Below are 23,643 nucleotides of genomic sequence, written 5' to 3'. Positions count from 1 at the left end.
CGTCTGCCCCCAGGTGGGGTGGGGATCAGCTCTTGGCTCTGGTTCCGGCTCACTGCAAGGACACAGCCAGCCGTCAAGGGTGCAGGCAGAGCTCAGAGACGAATGCAAAAGATCCCTCCAGAGCCTGATGGGATGCCCCGCCTTTCTGTTCACAGGGTGTCGGTCAAGCCCCAAGTCCACTCTACCCCAGGAGCTGCTGGCTCGGCTGCTGGTGAGTAACCCGCAGCCAGGAGGTTCCTTATGCTCAGTGGGAAGGAGCTGCTCCTGGAGCTGGCATGCAGTGTGTGGTGGCTCTTCTCCCCACAGCCCCCAGAGGAGCTGGCTCGTCACATTCCTCGCGTTCATTGCACATCGACCCAGCGCCTCTCGGCATTTAACAGAACCAGCGAGCTCTCTGAGCCAGCCACCTTCCTGGCTCCCCTGCTCCTGGGGCTGGACCGGGTCCCCCAGCACCAGTTAGTGCAGCCCTCGGACGGCTCCAATAGAAGCCAGCTGGAATGAGCCCTTAGGGACTGTTGTGCAGGCCCCCTCCTGCCCCCTGGCCTCCAGCATCCTCCCTTACCAAGGGGCAGCTGGGGAGTCCCTTTATGGCCCAGCTGCCTCTTTCGGGCTGCTTCAAGCTCCCCTTGTGCTGCTCTAACCTAGGCCAAGGATCTGACCCAGCAGCTGCCTGACGGCCTCTGGATAATCCTGTCTCCCTTCATCTGAGCTAGAGCCAGCCCAGGAGTGAGAGGATGGAAGGAGCCAATCGCTGGGCCATGGAGTGTCCCTGATCAACTGAAATATCCATCTCAATCCTGTCCTGGTTGTCAGCTCCACCTCCCTGCTGTCTCCTTCCCTCCATCACTGAGCTCTCCCCCTGCACCTGTAGGGAGCTCCCTTCTCACACTGCCTCGTAAGGGAGGGGTACAGTCACCTCTGCCTCTTTGTCCGCCAGGTGCTCGGTGCGTCTTCGTTTATGACGGTGCAGGTGAGAAGGGCAGCCATGTTCCTCCTCTTCGAACTGATGAGCATGTTCCAGGCCGGGTCGGGCCGGTTCTGGAATAACTACAAGACAGAAATGCTCCTCTACGTGGAAGGTGAGGAGGGAGTGTCTCCCCTTGCAGGAGCAAAGGGAGGGGACACCGTGATGCTGGGCTCAGAGAGGGAGAGGCCAGGGCCTCCCTCTGAATCCAGTATAATATGATGCTGTGACCTTAGAATCCGAGTGGATCACGTCAGGATCATAACCCTTGGTTCATCTAGCCCAGCCCCCCATGCCTAGACAGGAAGGATCCTTTCCAGGACCGTATCTAACCTTCATTCGACATCTCACACCCTAGGGAAGGATCTTGGCAAGCAGAACTCCTGGGTATTTCACATCAAGGGGTTTGGGCCTGAGGAGCATTGTTGTCCATCAGCAATTTGCAAAGAGCCATGGGTCCCCTCGGGGCCCGTGAGTCGGCAGCTCCTCCCCACCCCCTGCCAAACAAGAGCCAAGTTGAAGGCTGCTCCTCAGTAGAAGGGTCTAAACACAAAGGAAACTGACCTGCCCATCTCTTCCAGATCACAAGACCTGCTTCTGCCAGAGGGAGTGGGAGCAGCAGCTGCTGCAGGTAAGGGTCAGAGAAATGGAGGGCTGGAAAGGAACTCAAGAGGTCATCTAGTCCAGCCCCCCTCTCCCCCCCCGCACGCTGAGGCAGGATTAAGAGGCCCCTCAGCAGCACTACATTGTGGGACAGAGGAAGCGGCTGAGTCCAGCAGATGCAATTGGAGAAGCACCAGGGGCAGCTCACAAGGATTCAGAAGCATTAGGAGGGACCTGGGGGGTGACAGTGCACGCTCCCTCTTCCCCTCCCCTCCCAGCTGTGGTGGGTTCCTGGCTGGAGCTATTGAAAGGACCAGTTTCTTGGCCCCTCTCGGTTCTAACTGGCTCTTCTTTCCCTGGCAGTTCCTGGAAGACCTTCTCTTTTTCATCTCGGACCACACCTGGCTGGGTTGTTTCATCACTAGTATCAGGCGCCAGCTGGCCTACGGTGATAAGCGGCCCGGTGACAAGGTCAGTGACCTGGAAGGAATTGGGGTTCAGTGCCTAGTTCAGAACAGCAGTCGCTAACCAGGGGCAGCTTGGGGTCAGTGAAACAGACAACTATACCCAGTGGGCTCTGTGCATGCCCCAATGCATCCAGCATGATGGTGTCTCTTTCACAGAGCTTTCTCTACAAGTGCTGGGGCACCGTGATGATGTTTTTTCCAGCAGAGAGCATCAAGCCCCAGCTATGGCTTCTGGTGGAGATGGTCGATTTCCGAGAAGAAGAGGAAAGAGAGGTGAGGTCTTTGCTCCTCCACTGTCAAGTGATCCCTCATTCTTTGTCAATCCCCTGATGCTACATGTGTATGTTCTGCCTTGGACAAGGTCCAGTGGATTGAAAAGATCTTCCTTATCCCCATGCCCATGGCAATGACTTTGAGAGCCCATCTTGGCCCCTTGGCTTGTTGCTCAGCATTCCCAACCTCCATCTTTCTGTCTCTCAGGGATTCGCCCGAGCGCTTGGGCTGTGTGCCAGGCAACAGCTAGACGAGATTTTCGCCATCCTGGAGCACTGGGAAGAGTTTGTCAGCAGGGTGCAGCTCCAGCCTTCTGCCGGTGGCTCTCTGGAGGTACGGTCCCACCTAGCATCTCTGTTCTTTCATCCATCCCTTCACCAGCCTTTGCAGGTAAAGGGACCTGCCAGGGAGGACCCTGCTTCCCAGAAGCCTGTTCAGCAAAGAGCTGAATTTCCAAGCAGTGGCTCAGCCTCCGTGCAGGGAGCTCTTTCCTTACTCCTCCGTGGAGTTGCAATCACAGCACAATGGGGTGGATCCAGGGGGGAAGGTGGGTCCTGTTGTCTAAGCTCTCCAGGGTATCTCCTGGGGAGCTCAGACATGCTCCATGCAGCCCCATAAACAAGGCTCAGAGAGGGCCTAAAAGACACTGCCAAGCCATCAGCTCCCGCTGACACATTTCTAGCAGAACAGACCCTTGGTCTTCCCCTGAACTGGGCTATTTCACAGACCTTCCTGGCAGACTCACCAGGGCTGGCATGTCTGACATTAACCTGCATCCCCCCTTCCCCCCGCACCACCGCCACCACCTTCCCAGTAACTCTCTGGACCAGTGCAATCCACTGTAGTCCCAGTGACATCTCTGGAGCTAGGCTGAATTAAAGCAGCTGCTAGTGCGTCCCCTTCGGCTGCCGGGTCACCTCAACCACCCAATCCTGGGGAGCTGGGAAGGGCCTCGGAGTCCAGGCAATTCAGCTCAGCAGAGTAGCCTTTGGTTGCTAAGCCGGCTGGGTGAAAAATCCTCCCCTGGCCCCATTTGTAAGTTAGGAGCAGCTGGAGGCCATCCCTTCTCCTCACTCTTTCCTTTGCAATTCTCAGGAGCCAGCTTCCATCGAGCAGCTGAGAAGCCTCCTGCTCCTCACCTATGGGCACGTGGTCCACTCAGGCCCCACGGATCTCATCCTAGAGACCATAGGCTTCAATATCCTGGCTCCCATGCGACAACATTATTTTCTGAGCCCACACGTAAGTCAGAGCCCTCCCTTGTCCACCCACACAGCACCTACCCGGGCTATGCACAGCAGCACAGAGCTATGTCTTTGCATAAACTCAGCTCAGAGGGCTGGCCCTTTGCCCCAGGAGGGACAGGAGACATGGGAACAGCACCATTCTCTGTGACTGCCCCATCTCAATTAGCTTCTCTGATTCTAGGCCCATGGAAGCTAATGGAAGGACTCCTATCTGGGCCTTGTTAGAGTGTAACTGAGCATCACTTGGTGCTATTGTCCCAGAGACGACTGTACCCTGTTTGGTACCTCTAGGCTTGTGCTGCACTCACGGATCAGAAGATAAAGATTTAGGGCCTTTTTCCCCACACACTGCCATCAATGGTGTAGCTGGACACAAAAGGCGCACAGGGGGATTCAGGCCCCTAGCCCGGTTGACAGGCTCTGTTGCTGAAGGGGGATTTTTGAGATAACTCTAGGTTGTTTTCTTGCCATCGGAGGTTTGAGGCCAACGTTCAGTCCTACGCTGGTTACGATGCCCCTATGCGCGTCCCAGCGAAAAGGAGAGGGGATGCTACTTTGGTTTAACTGAATGTTCTCTTTGGAGAACGGATGCCTTGGTAGGGAGAGCCCAGCCAACTGCAGAGAGCAGCAGATTCCTGTCCCAGATCGGCCAATTACGACCTGATTGTCAGGGGAGCTGAGCAGTCCCAGGGCCCACTGACAGCTCTGGGAACTGCAAGTGCTCAGCACCTCTGGGAATCAGCCCATTCCTTGCATTCATCTCCAGAGATATTCCCCTAGGCCAGGGGTTCTCAAACTGGGGGTCTGGACCCCTCCGGGGGTCACGAAGTCATTACATGGGGGGGTCGCGAGTTGTTAACCTCCACCCCAAACCCCACTTGCCTCCAGCACTTATAATGGTGTTAAATATATTAGAGAGGGTGTTTAATTTATTAGGGGGGTCACACCCAGAGGCTTGCTGTGTGAAAGGGGTCATCAGTAAAAATAGTTGGAGACCCACAGCCCTAGGGAATGCAAAGATGTTCCACTCAGCAAGCCAGGTCCTTTCCCTTAGGGTGTGAGGGCAATCCCGCCTAGGACAGCAGCTCCCTTGTAGAGACTCGCCCTGTAGCCTTTTGTCTCAGCTCTCTATTGCCTGTGGCTGTTTCCTCATTGTTCTCTCCCCCTCCTGCCTGTGAGCCCAGGACCCACTGGTGAGATCTGCTTTTCTGAGAAGCCTCGCGCTGGTGGGTGAAGCTGTCACCCAAGTGAGCAGGATTCCCTTGGTGAGCCAGGACACATACACCGTGCTGTCCCCCCTGCTGGTGAGTGAGCACGCTTGGGTCCTGGGAGGGGTCCCTAGGGCAGATGCACGTGCCACAGTCTCTAGCGTTTAAAGGCCATGTGCTGTGTTTGCGACCCGGTGCCCAGGGTTCTACATTGTGCACTGCAAACCCAGTGCTGATGCCAGATTCTTCTGGTGCGATTCCAGCCCAAGGAATTAAATGACACTATTTTCCATTAGCGGATTCATGCTGCTTACACCTGGGACCATTCCCCATCCCACTTCTCAGGGATCTGCCTGGCAGCCAGAAAGCGCCCTGGGGATTAACTCCAAGGGTTTTCACTCCGGGACATGATCCTGAGGCGTTAACAGGCGCAGCCCTCCCTTGGTTTGCAGGAAAATATTCGACCTCAGCTGTTCAGGACTCTAATGCTCCCCGTCACAAAATCGCCTCTGCCCAGATCCCCCTTCCCTGCTCCGTGGCAGATGCTGAAGTTTCCAGATGTGCTGTCAGGAATGGCGAAATAGGGGCTCTGGTGAATGTCTCCTGCATTCTGGCCACATGGCCGCTCCCAGGCCAGCTTCCCAGCTCCGTGCCCCAGTGCACTGCACGCTGGGGCTGAGGGTCGGTGGGGGCGTCAAACTGCATTTGGAGATTCCACATCTTGCTGAGGAACCGGGCTTCCCCAAATTCTTTTGCCTTTGACTCTCTGCTTTGTGCTGCAGGAGATGCTCAGAGGCAAGGACCGGGCCCGGCTGCAGAGCCCCGATCACCAGCATGCCCTGCTGGCCATCTCATACATAGGGTACGTCCATGGGGCCTGACTCAGCTGCGGAGTCCAGCAGCCGGGGAGGGGCAGATGGAGGGAGAGGAAGTGGGGGAGGGACGAGCTGCAATAAGAACCGGAGGATATTTCTCCCTGGTGGCTCACTAACGGACCATACCCTCCTCGGCCTCCGGGTCTCTTTATCCAGCCCCCATCTCTGCGTCTTGCCTGGTAAGAGGGAGCCCCTCCCATCAGCATGAAGTGCTGTGAATGGGTGCAGCTGCAGAGCAGGGCCCAGGATCAGCCCCGGAGAGCAGCTTCCCCAGCAGAGCCCCTGCCGGGCCCAGGGGGCAAAGGCATCTCCAGACAGGACCATTCCCTAGGCGGTGGCTCTGCTGGAGATGCCCCCTGGAGCTCTGCTGCTAAGGGAGGGAGCTGTCCCTCGAGCCATCAAACTCAACCTGACTCATGCCAGGACCTGTCTCCGGTCTAATGGCCCCGTCTGCTCCGTTCCTTCCAATCAGGAAATTTGAGCCTCACCTGTCTAAGGAACAGGAGGCTGAGACCATCGGGACTTGTATCGCCAGCGCCATGATTCAGCGCCCAGCCCTGGCGAAGCTGAGAGGGACTGAGGTGGCAAAAAGCTCCACTCTCCGGGCAGAGGTTAGTGAGGCATGGACAAAGCTGCAGCTTCCACCTGCCTCCTTGGCTGGGAAACTCAGCCACCCCCCTGCTGAGTAGCTGGACCCTGGCCCGATGCAGAGAGCTGCGTGTCCAGCCAAATCCAGCCCCTCGGTTTATTTTCCAAAGGGCTGGTGACAAGTGGCTACGCAGTTGACTCTGCAGTGGGGTTGGCAGGGAGAACAGCTGTAGAGGTGAATGTCTGTGAGACTGTATAGAATTACCCTGGATTCTTGGCACAGGGAGCTAGAAGCTACCCCCGTTTACACCAGCTGAGGCTCTGGCCCAGAGCGTTAAATAGCATTTGGTGCAAAGGGATCAAAGCATAGATTCGGGACAGCCACACGGCCAGGCCATGACTCGCCCTGCCACAGAAACAGAGATTGGCTGGAGCGGGATGAACAGCTCAGCCCTTGGGGGGCCAGCGGGGTGTTGGGGGGCAGCTGGGGCCCCTCCAGAGCGGGAGGGAGGAGGCCTTCCCTCCAGAGCCCAGCTCAGTACATGTGTTGGGGAGCCCAGGTGGGAGGAAGGATTCTTTGGGGAAGGGCAGCCCGTGGTCCAGGTGAGACCCATGTCTATGTCCAGGGGGATCAGTATCACCTGGGTAAAGGGACCCCGAATACCAACAGCACCTGGCTCCAGACGGGGGGATCCACTCGTCCCCCTGCCTCGTGCACCCCACCTCCCTTGTTATTTACTTCCCTGCTTCTCTCTGCTCCAGTCTCTCCAAGAACTGCCCTGGGAGGGCCTGGATCTTGTGCTGCAGACATTCCTGGAGCAGCACCTGACCCCCACCACGCTACTGCATCTCTTTCTGGTATGATAGGGTGGGGGGAGGGGCCCATTCACACTGGCCATCTGGGGATGGGCCGGCTGGTCAGGTTCTACCCGAACCACAAGAGGGAAGGCTCCAGTTGATCCCGAGGGGGCTGAGCAGGCCTCCCAGCTGCTATGAACTAGCCAGTCCCCCTGGGGCATACACTCAACCCTGGGATCCAGCAAGACAATCCTAGTCCTGCTCCAGGGGTGTCACTTTGGCCTCCTACATTTGGCCTGGAGCCCCTGTTCCCCTGAAGGAAACAGCCCCGAGACCCTACAGGATCAATGGGGAGAATCCTCAAAGCGCTGAGCCCAAGACCCTCAGACCTGTGCCAACGCCCCCCAGACAGGAGAGGAGCGCTGAGTTCCAGTGTCCGGAAGTGGAGGAGAAGAGGTTAAATGCTCCATGTCCTCTCCCTGCTGGGGCGGGAAGCAGGTTCTGGAGGTCGCCCCGGCATTGCTGCCGCTCACACGACTTTCTCCCTACTCCCCAGCACTTGCAGCCGTGGATCTGCTCTCCCCGGGCCCAGGAGAGGAGCCGAGCTGTGAGAGCCAGCGCCCGGCTCTTCATGTTCTACCGCTTCAAAGCCATCACCGAGGTGAGCAGCGCAGACCCTGCTGCCCCCCCCCCCCCCTCCCAGCACTCACGGGAAGTGGGGGGAATACAGACAGAGCTGGGCTCGTCCCGACCTATGCCCTCAATTTCTGTTTGGTGGCCCATTAGGACCTGAAACCCATGGTAGAGCAGGGCTACATGGCCGGGCTGCTGACAAGCCAGGCCTTCGATGCTCAGGAGGCCACCAGATACTGGGCATCTCAGGCTCTCTACTGGCTCTTCACGCCTTGCAAAGGTAAGATAGAGCGGAAGCAGTCGCCACTTCTCAGCCTTCACAGCCCCAGCTGTTACATAGCGAGCAGGGCTGCAGAGAGAACATGGCGCCTTCATCGCAGCCCTGACCAGAGGGACACAGAGCAGAAGTGGGTTGGTACCTCCCGGGCTGACCTGGCATCTGCCCTTCACCAGGTGCCTGGGACCATCTGGGACCTCCCCTGATCCCATCCCAGCCCCAACACACCTTCTACATCAGGGTGAAGAGTGGGCAGTTGGCCCAGAAGCCAGCTGAGAGCTCACCCTAGCTGGTCGTTCCCAGCTGCGGCTGGAGTCTGGCTCTTTGGCACCTCTGATCTGGCTCGAAGGGGAGGGGGAAGAATCCGGCCCTGAGAGCTCTGCCTGAGCACTGCTGGTTTCTTGTGCAGCTGTCGTGTACACCAAGACAGGGGCGGTGGTGAGCGTGCTGAGCAAGACGCAGAAGGATGCCAGCTGCAGAGAGAACCCTGTCCATGTTGCTATGGTGAGTAAAAGACTGTGGCTGGCGAGACAGACACACACATGGGAAAGGGGGGTTATTGGCTCCTTCCCTCGATGAGGAGCCGGCAGATGGAAATTCCTGGGTATGGGCTCCAGTGCCCACTCACATAGCCCTGGGCACAGGCTGCCAGTGCCTCTGTCCCCGTTCCCCGAAGAGCAAACCCAACTCCCCGGGCCGGGGCTCGCTGCTCACACTCGGCCTGTGCCTTTCCCTGCAGCTCATCGCGAAGCACCTGCAGTCGAGTGACCTCATGCCCTTCAGCTTCACCCTGCTGGTGGGCCTGCTGGAGAAGGAGGAGTGTGCAGACCAGCTGGCGGGCGTCATGGAGGCGGTGCTGAGAGAGCAAGAATCAGAGCTGCAGGGCCAAGTAATGGCTGGGCATTGGAGGCACCATGCTGACATCTCGGGCAGCTCCATCTTGCCCCGTGCCTAGAATTCCTGGGGCACGAGGGAGGATGTGGAGGGGAGACATCCCTTCTCACCATCATTGATCAATGGGACCCATCCATGCCCTGTCTGCAAGGGGGTCGCTGGGCACGGCCCTGTAATGGTTTTCAGGCTTTGATCCCAGGAGTCTGGCTTGCCCAGCTCACTCCCTGGGAAATGTGCCCTATCTCCAGACCCATCCCCCAGCTGGAGGAACAGAGCCTGCGGTGGGGTCCCCCGTGTCCACTGACTCTTTGCCCAGTGGGCATGGATTGACGTACAGGATGGAAATGCATCCCAGACGCTTAGACCCCACTCTGGTGCTGAAGCAGCCCAGGCATGTTGTCACAAGGGGAGGTACAGCCGGGATATCCGGGGGGTGGGGTGTCACTGGGCAGCGGGATTGGGACCCTTAGTTCTACGGTGCTGGATCACGGGTGGGGGTTTCAAGGTACCGAACCCAGAACCCCCCTCGGCTCAGTCACTCGCTAGGAGAGTTTATCCATGGCCTCCGCCGGGCCATGTGACCGCTGCCTTGTTTCTGAGCCTGCCCAGTTCCTCCTGGCCCTTGCCTGCCACCCACCCACAGCGGGGGTAGGGTCTCAGCCCCTGCTTTGCCTCCGCAGGTGCAGGATCTCCAGGCGGCTCTTTCCTACACACTGAGCCCACCCCGGGGGGGGCGGCTGAGTGAGGGGACGAGAGACATTCTCCACCTACTGGCCAGACAACACACCAAGACCGCGGTCAGCATCCTCCTGAAGATGCCCTGGCCTTACAAACGGTGAGCGCCAGCCCCAGGGAAAGGATAGAACACCCCACTCCGGCCTCCAAGCCCCCCCTTAATGGGATCACTCCACAGCACCACGGTTACATGCAGCACAGACCCTGTACGTCAATCCATGGGGGGAGGGATAGCTCAGTGGTTTGAGCATTGGTCTGCTAAACCCAGGGTTCTGAGTTCAATCCTTGAGGGGGCCACTTAGGGATATGGGGCAAAATCAGTACTTGGTCCTGCTAGTGAAAGCAGGGGGCTGGACTCGATGACCTTTCAAGGTCCCTTCCAGTTCTAGGAGACAGGATATCATTAATTTCTTCTTTCTCCCCTTGCACACAGGCCCCCAGGGAACAGCCCTGCCCCAGCATAGCCTCCCTGTCCCTTGGAGGGCTCCGTGTGCTCTGGGACCCCCGGCTCAGGGCTCCCCCAGCTGAGCTATTCCTAACACAGCTGTCACCCTCCCCCACTTCGTTCTGTGCACTGCTAACCAGTCCACCCCATCCTGGTTCGGCTGTGCAATGGCTTGGCTGGCTGGAGGCCAGAACAGTCTTCCAGCCCCCACTCCCCCCATCACTACACAGACCAGGAGAGACCCCATGTGAGCAGGGTCACCTCCTCTGTCAGCATGGCCCCCTGCTCCCGGCAGGGCATCCCTCCAGGCTGAGGCAGGAGAGGGGCCAACCTAACTGCATTGCCCCCACAGACGCCCCTACACTGAGCATGTCCCCGCAGGGGCACCCCCTCCCCCCAACTGGGAAATGCCCTCTCCCCCCTGGAATCCCAGCCTGGTATCTTCCCCATCACCGCACGCTTTTAGACGTCTCATCCCACCCCTAGAGGCTGGTCTTCTCCGATTCACCAGCCTGCCAGGTTCCCCTGGGCCAGCAGTGCCTTCCCTGCATCCTGCCCAGAGCCGACAAGCACAGAGCCCATTTTACAGCCTTCTCCAAACCCCGCACCCCAGAGCCATGACGTGGCCAGAACTGGAGCCTTGTTCCTCCTGAAACCCCCACACTCTGCCCCATGGGGAAGGAGCTCCTGCTCTCCTTGGCCGCAGCTCCCACTCTGGGCCACCCCCCCCCCAGTTCAGGAGATCCAGCCCAGCACCTAGCCCTAGCCCCTCCCAAGGGTGGGCACCTCCTCACACCAGCCCCCACCCCTGAGCCCAGAGTCACTGCTTTCCCCCATGGGGGCTCTAACCCCAGCCCCTCTGGTTCCCATCAGGAGAAGGCAGCAAGGGAGGGAGGGGGCCCCCAAGCTGGGAGAAGTGAGTCTGGCCACGTCCACCCATCCCTTTCTGTGACACAGCGCCCCCTGGCAGTGCCCAGGCAGGAGGGTATGAACCCCTTAGGACTGGACAGTGCCTGAAGGGCCTTGAGGTCAGCCACCAGCAGGCTCAACCTGCTGCTTCTGGCCCGTCACCCCTCGGAGGGCATCATCCCTGGTGTGTACCAACTGGGCCCGTCCTCTGTGTGAATTCCTTACCTGCCGTCCCTCTGTCCGTCACAGCCCCACCAAGGCCATCTGGAGATTCCTAGGTGCAGACCCCATGCTGACCAGGGAGGTACTGCACATCCTGCTGGATGACAGCCCAGAGAAAGGCCGGGCTGACCCTGGGCAGACCCAGGACAGGAGCTGCCCCCAGCCAGCCCGGCTGCCCCCGGCGGTAAGTTCCCATCGCTGGCATTCAGCCCTCTTTCCCGGCTGCATTCTGCGCACGGCCACGGTCTTCTGACTGTATCTTTTCCCTTCCAGACCACATGCGGCCTGTGGGAGCTGATCGGGGCCTTGGGGCAAGCGGACACGCTGGAGGGACGCGAGGACGACCTGTTCGCCTCTTGCTTCCTCGCCATCGCCTGCCCCCCGGCACGGCACCTCTCGGGAGCCCAGCAGGACTTGCCCAGTGTGGTAATGTGTGGGGCCAATGGATCCCAGCACCCACGCAGTGTCTGGGCTAGCCCCTAGGAGGGGGAAGCTTCCTTCTTGGACCTTCATTGTCCAGGGACCCCCGACACCTTCGGGGGACCGAGGGTTCAGATCAGCCAGGCTTCTCGTGCTTAGGAGCGGGCAGAACTGCCCCCGGATACTCAGGGAGCCAGAGAGCTCCTCAGAATGGGCAGCTCAGCAGGGTGATGAGGGAGCTGAGCTGGGGGCGGGGGGAGGGGGAGCAGAGCTGGGGAGCAGGGCAGAGCTGGCTGCTGTCTCTATTTACTGTCTACTTTGAAGGCTTTGGGACAGGCCCGGCCTGTCACTGAGCCACTTCACCCCTTTTCTGCAGTGGGCCCTGGGGGGCAGGGCTCAGGGCAGCAGGGCATTCAGGGGGGCACTGCATGTACTTTTCTCCCCAGGGTCAGTTTCCTGGGCGGGGCGGGGCGGGGCAATTTTCACATCTTTGGAGGAGAGTGAAGGTCACATCTGCAGACACTCCCCCCTGCCCCCACAGTTGCGGGGGGAGAACCAAAGGCAGAAGTGGGGCAGCTTCTAGGCTCACCCTGATCCCTTCAGTGCTGCAGCAAGGGAGTCCTGCCCGCCCCCACCCCGCCCAGAGAGCAGGAATCCCTGCATCACCATCTCCTGCCTCCTTCTATACTCAGCATGGCCGTGCAGGCCCTGGCGCGGGTGCTGCGCCTCAGGGGCAGTCAGCCAGCTGTGGAGCTAATGGACCAGGAGCGAGGCTGGCAGCTGCTGGAGGAGGCCCAGCCCGAGGGGTTCACTCTCCTTAGCAGGTGAGGACAGAGGCTGGAGGAGTCACGTTCTTGCTCTGGAGCCCAGTGGGGCAGAGATGGGAGGGGGTGGCCGGGACCGGGCCGGATTCCGGCATGTGCAGGGTTGTCATGCACACGTCAACAGGAACTCTTGTTCTCTCCCAGGGCCATAGTGACCCACCCAAACCTGGCCCTGAAGAGCATCCCAAAGCTTCTCCTTCCCAGCCTCCAGGCCAGCCAGGAGGGCGAACGCATGGCCTGCACCGCCCTGTTCGCAGAGGTGAGCCTGGAAGACCAGGGGGGAGGGTTAGCCAGGCCCAGAAGCTGATGGAACAGGGGGCCAATAGCTGGTCAGCCAATGAGAGATGGTCCCGGTGGTGTATTGCTTGTAAATTAATCCCTCTGCTGGGGGCTCTGTGGTGGGATTTGGGAGCACCCCACTGGAAGCAGAGGGAGCGTTCTGCCCTGCACATGTCACTTCTGTTAAGCTCAGCTGAAGCCAGCCCCTCGTGAACAGCAGTCGGTACGGATCTATGTCACCTCCTGGCCCCTGATCATACTCCCTTCCCCTTGCTCCTCCTGGCCTCGCCCAGCCCTCTCTGACAGCTCCTTTCGGTCCCTTTAGTTCCTCGGCAGCCCCCTGCTGATGGAGAATGAGCCCAAGGCGATGCGGAAGCAGGTTGTGAAGGCCATGCTGCAACGGACAGAGGACAGCAACATCCACGTTCGAGGCAGAGCGCTGCACGGCCTCAGGAACGCAGTGACTGAGTTCCCGGACAAGGTGGGTCTGGAATGCAGGAGACTAGGCAGAGAGGGCTGGGTAGGAAGCGCCTGGTTCCCCTTCTCCCCAGCCTGTGGCTCCTATGGAGCAGACTAGGCTGTAGGCTGACTTGCCCGGACTCTGCTTACACTCAGGCTGACAGAGCGTTGCTCACCGAGCGGCGTCCAACCCCTTCTCTGCAGGTCAGGAAAAAGCGAGACAAGATCCTGGAGAGTTTTGTCCGCGCCGTGTGCGAATGCTGCGACCCCCGCACCGTTCTGGAAGCCATGGAAGGGCTCTGCTGGATGCTGCGGGACCCCAAGGCGCCTCTGAAGGCTCACGTCGCCGTCCCACTGGCCCTGCAGGCGAGAACGTTCTTTGAGGATGTAAGTACCAAGCAGGGCAGGCCCCATGGCGCTATAGGGCACCCCACAGGGGAAGGTGCTCAGGACCTGCCTTCCCGTGGAGGGGGCTCAGTGTCCGATGCAGGCACATTTCTGGATTTGTGGGGCAGCTCAGCTCCTCTGCTAGGGAAGGCAGGATGCAATCATTCTTGGGCCCTGGGCACACAATTGTTCAGCAGCCCTGGGGCCCAGCAGGAAGGAGGGGAGTTTGCAGAGAATTGTCCTGTCGTTTGAACTAGCTGAAACCTCTCCGGGCTCCGCAGCTGCCAGGCTGATTCCCAAAGCATGTGAGGGCCTGAGCCTGTCCCCTCTAACCACCCTGCGCCCCCTGTCTGCAGGAGACCAGCGGCCTGAGGCGGGCCTCCATGGAGCTCTTTGGCCACCTCAGCAAATTTGTTTCCAAGAAGTCATCCCTCTTTGGGGCTGAGGTGGAGAAGAGCATGGGGACACTGCTCATCCACCTACAGGACGGGGACCCCCAGGTGGCCCAGGTGAGTGCAGCTGAGGGCTCATAGGGGCAGGGGTGGCTGGGGGCATTCTAACAACATGGCAAGGGTGGTGCAAACTCCCCCCTCCAAGCCCCAGATCTCCTCAGTGCTGCCCTGTGGCACCCAGGACCCCCCACTAATCCAGCCCTCCCCCACCCCACACAGAGCTCTGCCAGCCCTCAGAGTGTAGCTGTGGGGTAGATCTGTGGGGTTTCCTTCTCCTCCTCCATTCCCCACAGGCACCTCCAGCCTAGGGTTACCATATTTCAACAATCAAAAAAGAGGACGGGAGGAGCCCCGCCCTAGCCCCGCCCCTGTCCTAGCCCCGTCCTGTCCTAGCCCCGCCCCTGCCCCTTCCACTCCCTCCCACTTCCTGCCCCCTCAGAACCCCCAACCCTCCCCCCCACTCCTTGTCCCCTGACTGCCCCCCAGGACTCCACCCCCTCCCTAAGCCTCCCTGCCTCTTGTCCCCTGACTGCCCCCTCCTGAGACCTTCCCCACATCCTAACTGGCCCCCTAGGATCCTACCCCCTACCTGTCCCCTGACTGCCCCAACCCTTATCCACACCCCCACCCCCTGACAGCCCCCCCCAGAACTCCTGACCCATCTAAACCCCTCTGCTCCCTGTCCCCTGACTGCCCCCTCCTGGGACCCCCCCCACCTGCACCCTGACTGCCCAAAACCTTACACCCCCAACCCCCAGACAGCCCCCCCCTGAACTCCCAAACACCCCCCCGCTCCTTGTCCCCTAACTGCCCCCTCCTGAGACCCCCCCACCTGTACCCTGACTGCCCAAAACCTTACACCCCCAACCCCCAGACAGCCCCCCCCCCGAACTCCCTGACCCATCCAACCCTCCCCCTGCTCCCTGTCTCTTGATTACCCCCTCCCCCAGAACCTCCCTGCCGCTTCTCTGACCCCCTGACCCCCTTACTGTGCTGCAGAGCAGCGCGCTCGACAGCGGGGGAGGGGAGCAGGGTCGGAGCTCCAGAGGAACAGCCCGGCGATCTGTGAATGCAGGGAGGGAGAGGCAGGAGGGGGAGGAGGGGAGTGGTGTCAAGTTTCAGGAGAGAGGCGGGGGGAAGTGCAGGAAGGGCTCTGGCTCTGGCTGTCGGAGCCCCGGCTCGTCTGTAAACCACGCGCACGCTCTGCATGGGGGGGGGGGGGGGGGGGGGAAGAGGAGGGGAAGTCCGGACATTGACAAATTCCCCCCGGACGCTATTTTTAACCCGAAAAAGCCGGACATGTCCGGGGGAATCCGGACGAATGGTAACCCTACTCCAGCCTCCCTGCCCAGCCAGCCTCTCCGCGGCTGTGGCTCCATTTTACAGCCTGCCCTGTTTAGTGGCCAGGTCCAGGTCTATCTCTGGCCCCTAGCAAGTGACCTAACCCAAGCAGGGCCACAGGGAAGGGCAGGTCGCTGAGGCCGATTGGGTCTCCATTGCTGCTGCCCTGCCCTCACTTGTGTGCTAGCTCCTGTCTGGGAATGACCAGCCTCCTGCAGCAATCCCACCACAACCCGCGCCCCAGCCGAGTAGCAGCCCCCGATAGTGCCTGGGATTGAGGGGAGGCCAAGTACGTTGGTCACCGGGCAGTGCTGTTAACCGCCCACCGGGGACCCACAGGGAATGGCCCCTTCCCTGTTCCAGGAGTGTACCTCCGCGGCCCCAGCACTCAGGCCTGGCTCCCCTCAACCCAGCCAAGCTGGAGATGGGGGCTGTGGGGGCCTGGGGAACAACCGTCAGGCCAGAGGAGGTTCTGCAAAGAGGTGGCTCCTTGCTGCTCCGGCACAGCGGAGTCACCCCAAGCCACACAGAGCCTGCAAGTTGGCAGCCCGTTGCGCTCAGGGACTCAACCAGTTTCCTTCTCGCCCTCTCTGGCAGGCGTGCAGGGTGGCATTGCTGCAGTGCGCACCCTTCCTCAGCTACCAGCCCCTGCGTACGCTCGTGCGGAGCCAGCTAGACGAGGGGGCGGCCCCTGCCATCCCCGCCTTCCTGAGCGAAGCCTGCAGGATCCTGGTGAGTGAGCTCTGGGGTGTGGGCCCTGCAGGACAGGGGGGTGGGAGGACCTAAGCACACAGGGAGCTTCCCTGCTCCAGGGAGCCCCCTCACTGACTCAGCCCCATCCCCCACCCTTGAGGATGGCTCCTGTACAAGTCATCTCTGTCCCATGGGAGGAATCAAGGGGGAGAGGGCTCTGACAGCCAGGGGTTCCTCACCTCCCTACCAGGCAGCTCCCCTCAGCCTGGGGAGGATGTGTGGCTTGGGACTAACTGGGTTCTTGGCTTCCCAGCTCCAGGACTGCCCAGGGAGACTGAGCAAGAAGGACGCCCTGAGAGCAGCAGCTGCCCAGCAGCTGATAGGTAAGAAAAGAGCTGGAGCTCTTCTTCCTATTATCCCTCCCTGCCCCATGAGTCCGGGGCCCAGCGCCACATGCACACTGCTAACAGGGGGTTGGGGCTGGCCTCCTTTGTCCACACACAACCACACCCAACTCCCCCCCCACCCGCTCCTTCCCATAGAATCATAGAATATCAGAGTTGGAAGGGACCTCAAGAGGTCATCTAGTCCAACCCCCTGCTCAAAGCAGGACCAATTCCCAGCTAAATCATCCCAGCCAGGGCTTTGTCAAGCCGGGCCTTAAAAACCTCCAAGGAAGGAGACTCCACCACCTCCCTAGGTAACGCATTCCAGTGTTTCACCACCCTCCTAGTGAAATAGTTTTTCCTGATATCCAACCTGGACCTCCCCCACCGCAACTTGAGACCATTGCTCCTTGTTCTGTCATCTGCCACCACTGAGAACAGCCGAGCTCCATCCTCTTTGGAACCCCCCTTCAGGTAGTTGAAGGCTGCTATCAAATCCCCCCTCATTCTCCTCTTCTGGAGACTAAACAATCCCAGTTCTCTCAGCCTCTCCTCATAAGTCATGTGCTCCAGACCCCTAATCATTTTTGTTGCCCTCCGCTGGACTCTTTCCAATTTTTCCACATCCTTCTTGTAGTGTGGGGCCCAAAACTGGACACAGTATTCCAGATGAGGCCTCACCAATGTCGAATAAAGGGGAACAATCACGTTCCTCGATCTGCTGGCAATGCCCCTACTTATACAGCCCAAAATGCCGTTAGCCTTCTTGGCAACAAGAGCACACTGTTGACTCATATCCAGCTTCTCGTCCACTGTGACCCCTAGGTCCTTTTCAGCAGAACTGCTACCTAGCCATTCGGTCCCTAGTCTGTAGCAGTGCATGGGATTCTTCCATCCTAAGTGCAGGACTCTGCACTTGTCCTTGTTGAACCTCATCAGGTTTTTTTCTGCCCAATCCTCTAATTTGTCTAGGTCCCTCTGTATCCGATCCCTACCCTCTAGTGTATCTACCATCTCCCTGGGACAAAGGGGGAACCAAGACTCCCTGCAGCCAGATGCTAGAGGGCTCTGCGGCCAGAGGGTCTCCTCTGCTCTGGCCCTGGGCAAGCCTGGCACCTGCAGCAGGAGCAGGCCCGAGGGAGCGATCCTGCCTCCCAAAGGTCTCACCCTGGTTCCCCCGCACCCCACCCCGCACGAGGCACTGGCCCCAGCCAGGTCCCCCTGCAGCCTGTACAGGGAGGGCAGAGATTCACAGGAAGCCACAGCCCTGCCCACCCCAGCTACCACCAGCCATGCAGGCAAAGAGCCAGGGCAGCAGCTCTGCCACACTGTGCTTCACGCCAACTCCCAGTGGGGCTTGTGTGCACAACACCTCTCCTGGCCTTTGTGGGGCAATAATCTTGGGGACTGACTCTCCACCCAGCTCCTTCCCCTCCTCTGCCCGGACGGATTGGGGATGGGGGGCACCTTGAAAGACAGAAATCCAAGCGGTGGCTGGTGCCCTGCATGCTGTTAAATAACCAGGCCCGCCTGCCTCCCCTAGGATACATGATGGACAATTGAAGCCAGAGAAGAGCAGGAGGCTTGGACCGCCCACCCTGCTGTGAGTCACGGCTGAGGGGTATTGCTGTGCTGGGAGGAGGGGCGGGGGGAAATGGGAGCAGGGATCTAGGGGCAGTGGGCAGCAGCCACATCGCACGGTGGCTGGGAGCCAGAACCCAGTTGGAGTGACCTGCAGAGCGTAGGAGCAGGGAGAAAACCCTCGGGGCTGGTTCTGGGGTATCTTCTCCCCGGCTATAGTTTGAAACTCCCTGCCCTGTGGGGTGTTCCCATCCTGGCCCAGGCAGGAGCCATGGCTGGTCAGCAGGGTCTGGGAGTCAGAAGTGAGTTATTCCTGGCAGGCAGGGGGCAGGGGCAAGCAGAGAGGGGGTGGACTCCACAAGAGGGAGGGAAACCACCTCCTATGGGAGACCCGGCTGCTGGAGGAGACTTTTCCCCCTAATCCCTCACCAGCCGCGGTGCCACGGGCAGGGACTCTGAGCAGCCCCAGCCAAGGGCGAGGCCGGGGGTTCCTCTGAGCCTCATTTGGTGCTAACTCTGCAGAACCCAGCCTGGATTGCTGCCTGCCCCCTGCAAGTGGCAGCTCCAAGAGCCCCTGCACGCACGGAGCAGCTGACACCACCCCAACCCCCCAGCCCAGCCCCAGCTATGCTTATGGGGATACGAAATTCTACCTCTGAGTCTCCCTGCCTTCAACAGCTGATCATGCCCCCAAGGGCTGCACCAGAGCTGAGGAAACAGAGCCAGGTGCTGAGGAAACACATCCCAGGGCTGGAGTGTGCAGTCCAACCCCTCCCCCGCATCACGGGCACTCGTTCTGTCAGAGGCTGACCCTGCCAGCTGCTCACTAGGCAGAACCCAGCCAGGTGCTGAGCAGACTCTCCTAGGCCTGGTGCTTAAATACCTGGAGAGGCTGCAGTCAGCCCAAGAAGGGTGGGCAGGGGGTGGCGTAGAGTCGTAGGCTGAACTGCAGGCCGCAAGCAGACCCTGCGTCACTTCTCACAGCCCCAATCCACTGAGCAAGAGGGGAATAAGGCTGCTGCAGCCAGAATTTCCTTCACTCCAGTAAACTCCTCTCCCCACATTTCCTGACACCCTCCCTATTTACAACCAATGCAGTTGGCTGCTTTTTAAAGATAAGTGCATGTTGCAAACTCATGTTTTGTTATCCATTTCCTTCTTTGCAGACAAAGATTCAGGCGGAGAGAAATTCCGGCATAGTTCTTCCCACAGGTCTAGCTACTTAGATGCTCTGCTCACACAGGCAGGCTGATCATATGGGCTGGACCACGCTGCTGTGTGGATGAGGGAAGCCTATGGAAGATGGGGTGTAAAACAGCAGCTGACGTAGCCTAGATGGGCGCATACTCACTGAACATGCTCAGACCAAACTTGGGTCAGGGTTCAATGCTGAAACAGTCCAGCAGAAGGAGCCACCGCAGGAGTAATGGGCAGGCTGCCAGTAGATGTCCCCATATAGGCAAGAGAGCACTTGCACAGACCTGTGAGAAAGCAGGAGGAGACCCAGGTTACTGCCTTGCAGAGTTCCAGAAGGGAGGGGTCTCTTTCTCACCAAGATCTACCCGAGCTCTGATCTCTAGGGCAGGAGCCTTTTATTTGGCTCCACAGGCCTCACTCATACACCTGCCAACCAAGCAAGGCTTTCGAGCTCAGTTTGCACCATACAGAATGAACGGGTGGTCAGACTCACTCACCTCTAAGGCGCCCTTTTTGTATGTCTAGGACTTTTCCATCTTCTCCTCCTCCACCGAGGGGAAGAGGATGGAAGCTCCAGCTCTTGAATTGGGCTATTAGGCACACACACTGATCACCAGTGACTTATTAGGGAACTAAATAGGGAACCCGGGAGACAAGGGTATTTCCCCGACCTGCCTATGGTGGAGAAACATTAAGATTCAGGTCCCAGGAGTCCAGAACCTCTCGAGTTTGCCCTCTGCAATCCGTTCTCTCTAGATGGAGCCTAACAGAAAAACAAGAGATTAGTGGCCAACGGCACAGGGGGCTGCCACGTATACCCTCCGGGAACCAAGGCTCAGGAGAAAAGGCTAGTGGCCTGCCAAGCAGCAGCAGTCAGGCTTGGCCTTCTCTGGCCCCTCAACAAATCTTCCCCAGAACCTCTGAGCTACATGCAGGCTGCCCGGAGGGTATCGTTCAGTGAGAATTCACCTCTGGCAGGCAGCCCTATCAAGAGGGGGCGGGATCAAAATTACATGAGCCCAGGATGAGCTTCCTCTCTTGGACAGTAGAGCTGGGCAACCTGCTGCAGAGGCGAACGCTGCAAATCCAAAAAACATCATCATCATGTTCAGCCTCACCTCCACGAGCAGACGCCTGGCATGTAATCAAGGCTCCATTTTGTCCTCATCCAAAACCTGAAATCAAACTCTTACCTTCTCAACATTAAAGACAGTGATAGATGTCCTTGTTGTGTAAACAGGCAGAGAGGTTATGCAACTTGGGCGGAAACAGGCACTCAAATACTGCACTGATGGGGGCCTTATAAAGATGTAGACAGATGATAAGTAGCATCTTTATATAGGAGATCCTTGAACAATGCACCAAGCTATTGGACTCAAAGCAAGAACAAACTTCTCTTGTTCACCTCTCAGTAGGAGAGCTCAGGGAAGAGAAGAGTGAAGCCACAGCTCGTATTGAATCTGCTCTTCAGCAGACTACACGCTGCACATCAGACGTACAGCAGCAGTGTTGGTGAATTAATCTAGTACAGTGGTTCCCAAACTGGGGTTCGCGAAATGTTACAGGTTGTCCGTGGGGAAAAAATTCCCTAATGGCGGACAGAGCTGTCCCTAGGAACCCCGGGCAGCATGGGGCCAGCAGCCCGGAGCCCCTGGACGTCCAAGAGCGAAGCAGATCAAAGCAAGCATCTCTATCACACTGAGATTTAAACTTCAAAACTCCTTATAAGAAATGCAAAGGGAGGTGGATATTTTTTCCTGTTTTTAAAATTAAACAGGCAGCTAATATTGTTTTTAAAATTATTAGGAAGAACAAGTTTAAGCTTTGTTGTAACGTGCGTTGTTTGTCTGGACTGCTCAAGACCTGAATGCTTGTGTAGAAGGAACTCTAAGTTGACTTCTTAAATACCTTCATCAAGGAGTATCAGGTGTGAAACAGCATGAAACGTAGGAGCCTTGTCTTATAACAGACTTATTCAAAGTGATACAAGCTACGAAAGTAAGATCTTGGAAGAGTGTTGCCGTTTTCATAATGTAATAAAATACTGTAATGATAAATAATAATTAATAATGAAGTGTGTAATAAGCTTGTCATCAAAACAAATTTTATATTTCCCAGATTACTGTTTTTATAATTTATACTCAGGTAAAGGAGAAAATCCCTGGAAATATTTATTTTGAGGAAGGGGTTCGCAAGACTTGACATTTTAGTGAAAGGGGTTTTGTCATAACTATAAAGGGAAGGGTAACAGCCCTCCTGTGTACAATACTATAAAATCCCTCCTGGCCAGAGACTCCAAAATCCTTTTACCTGTAAAGGGTTAAGAAGCTCAGGTAACCTGGTTGACACCTGACCCAAAGGATCAATAAGGGGACAAGATACTTTCAAATCTTGGTGGGAGAAAGGCTTTTGTTTGTGCTCTTTGTTTTTGGGGGGAGTTCGCTCTTGGGACTAAGAGGGACCAGACATCAATCTATGCTCTCCAAATCTTTCTGAACAAGTCTCTCATATTTCAAACTTGTAAGTACAGCCAGGCAAGGCGTGTTAGTTTTATCTTTGTTTTCCCAACTAGTAAATGTACCTTTTGCTAAGGTGTTTACCTCTGTTTGCTGTAACTTTAAACCTAAGGCTAGAGGGGGTCCCTCTGGGCTCTTTAAGTTTGATTACCCTGTAAAGTTATTTTCCATCCTGAGTTTACAGAGATGATTTAGACCTTTTTCTTTAATTAAAAGCCTTTTTTAATAACCTGATTGATTTTTCCTTGTTTTTAGATCTAAGGGGATTGGATCTGGATCCACCAGGAGTTGGTGGGAGAAAGGGAGGGGGGTGGTTAATTTCTCCTTGTTTTAAGATCCAAGGGGTTGGATCTATGTTCACCAGGGAGTTGGTGGAAGAGTCTCTCAAGGCTACCCAGGGAAGGGAGTTAGCCCATTGGGAGTGGTGGCAGGGGACCAGATCTAGGCTGGTAGTTAAGCTTAGAAGTTTTCATGCAGACCCCCACATCTGTACCCTAAAGATCAGAGTGGGGAAGGAGCCTTCACAGATTCACAGGTTGTTAAAGTTTGGGAACCACTGATCTAGAATGAGAATACAGTATCTGCACCATCCGGGTCCAAAATAGGGTAAATGCACACAAGGCAGACTTTTAATAATGCTTGGACAATACAAAGCCAACTCCCTCCTCCATGCAAGTTCTGCTGGTTGGATGTGAAGATACGAGGGTGGGGTTGCAGTCGTGGAGGTGATGTTTTATAAACATGCTCCTGGAAGACCAATAGACTGCTTCTACTACACAGCCACTTCCTAGGGGAATCCAAAGAGACTAGGTTTCATTTGGGACACCTTCCAGAAAGCAGCTTAGGAGAGAGGTGCTACAGCTGCCTTGGGAACATGTACTTCCAACAGATTCTCTACTACCTGTGACAATGCGGTTCTGGCGGAACCCAACTGAGAGTGCCAACTCAGGACAAATTGCTCAAATAGGGCAGTTACAGCCCAAGGCTGGGTTTTTTTCCACCTCTAAGGCAAACCAAACCAGCCAGACTAAGAGGACTTCGGTCTCACCCCACTGGCTAACCGCAAGTCTCACAAGCAATCTCCTTAGACACTCCAGTTTCCCAGTATTACCACCAGTGCCACTCGTTATGGGGACAAATGGTTATGAAAACCAATACCCCAGTAAAAGAAAAAGGTTCTCCTGATCCCAAAGGACCAAGCCCCAGACCCAGGTCAATATACAAATCAGATCTTACCCACAAATCACGCTGTTGCCAATCCTTCAGAATCTAAAATCTAAAGGTTTATTCATAAAAGGAAAAAGATAGAGATGAGAGTTAGAATTGGTTAAATGGAATCAATTACATACAGTAATGGCAAAGTTCTTGGTTCAGGCTTGCAGCAGCGATGGAATAAACTGCAGGTTCAAATCAAGTCTCTGGAATACATCCCCCGCTGGGATGGGTCCTCAGTCCTTTGTTCAAAGCTTCAGCTTGTAGCAAAGTTCCTCCAGAGGTATGAAGCAGGATTGAAGACAAGATGGAGATGAGGCATTAGCCTTATATAGTCTTTTCCAGGTGTAAGAACACCTCTTTGTTCTTACTGTGGAAAATTACAGCAAAATGGAGTCTGGAGTCACATGGGCGAGTTCCTGCATACTTTGCTGAGTCTCAAGGCATACTTGCCTTCTCTCAATGGGTCCATTGTATAGCTGATGGTCCTTAATGGGCCATCAAGCAGGCTAGGCAGAGCTAACACCAGCACGGCTGTTACTCTGAAATTTGTCTGGGATGTCACCCAGCAGCATAGCATAAGTTTGAAATACAGACAGTATAGAGCCAATATTTATAACTTCAACTACAAAATGGATACACACATATAGACAGCATAATCATAACCAGTAAACCATAACCTTGTCTTAGACACCCCATTTGACCCCCTTTATACAAGATTTGCATGCCACTACAGGACCTTGGTTGCAACAATGATC

General features: G+C 57.0%; 3 protein-coding genes and 1 long non-coding RNA gene across 4 annotated transcripts; all 4 read left to right on the top strand.

The window, feature by feature from the left end:
• The first annotated feature begins 2,162 nt into the window (after positions 1 to 2,162).
• Positions 2,163 to 9,666, top strand: LOC135977707 (maestro heat-like repeat-containing protein family member 1). The gene is made up of 13 exons (XM_065578954.1): positions 2,163 to 2,307; positions 2,515 to 2,640; positions 3,403 to 3,549; positions 4,739 to 4,858; positions 5,545 to 5,624; positions 6,110 to 6,252; positions 6,396 to 6,460; positions 6,988 to 7,083; positions 7,580 to 7,684; positions 7,810 to 7,936; positions 8,343 to 8,437; positions 8,673 to 8,822; positions 9,508 to 9,666. Exons 1-13 carry the CDS (start codon positions 2,170 to 2,172, stop codon positions 9,664 to 9,666), a joined length of 1,551 nt encoding a protein of 516 aa, XP_065435026.1. The 5' UTR covers positions 2,163 to 2,169.
• A 2,584-nt stretch (positions 9,667 to 12,250) lies between these two features.
• LOC135977712 (maestro heat-like repeat family member 5) lies at positions 12,251 to 13,238 on the top strand. The gene is made up of 3 exons (XM_065578958.1): positions 12,251 to 12,382; positions 12,527 to 12,641; positions 12,987 to 13,238. The coding sequence occupies exons 1-3, from the start codon at positions 12,252 to 12,254 to the stop codon at positions 13,236 to 13,238; spliced, it is 498 nt and encodes a 165-aa protein (XP_065435030.1). The 5' UTR covers position 12,251.
• LOC135977713 (protein maestro-like) lies at positions 13,177 to 14,103 on the top strand. Its single transcript, XM_065578959.1, has 2 exons — positions 13,177 to 13,507; positions 13,864 to 14,103. The coding sequence occupies exons 1-2, from the start codon at positions 13,409 to 13,411 to the stop codon at positions 14,038 to 14,040; spliced, it is 276 nt and encodes a 91-aa protein (XP_065435031.1). The 5' UTR covers positions 13,177 to 13,408; the 3' UTR covers positions 14,041 to 14,103.
• Positions 14,104 to 15,856: 1,753 nt separating this feature from the next.
• On the top strand, positions 15,857 to 21,899 carry LOC135977714 (uncharacterized). Its single transcript, XR_010595135.1, has 4 exons — positions 15,857 to 16,032; positions 16,307 to 16,376; positions 17,923 to 17,982; positions 19,127 to 21,899. It is a non-coding gene; the product is annotated as an uncharacterized LOC135977714 (long non-coding RNA).
• Positions 21,900 to 23,643: the final 1,744 nt, after the last annotated feature.

Source organism: Chrysemys picta, unplaced genomic scaffold (genome assembly GCF_011386835.1).
Source record: "Chrysemys picta bellii isolate R12L10 unplaced genomic scaffold, ASM1138683v2 scaf15, whole genome shotgun sequence".
Classification (NCBI taxonomy): domain Eukaryota; kingdom Metazoa; phylum Chordata; order Testudines; family Emydidae; genus Chrysemys; species Chrysemys picta.
Note: the sequence above shows the minus strand (reverse complement) of the source record. Positions and strands in the feature narration are given on the sequence as shown.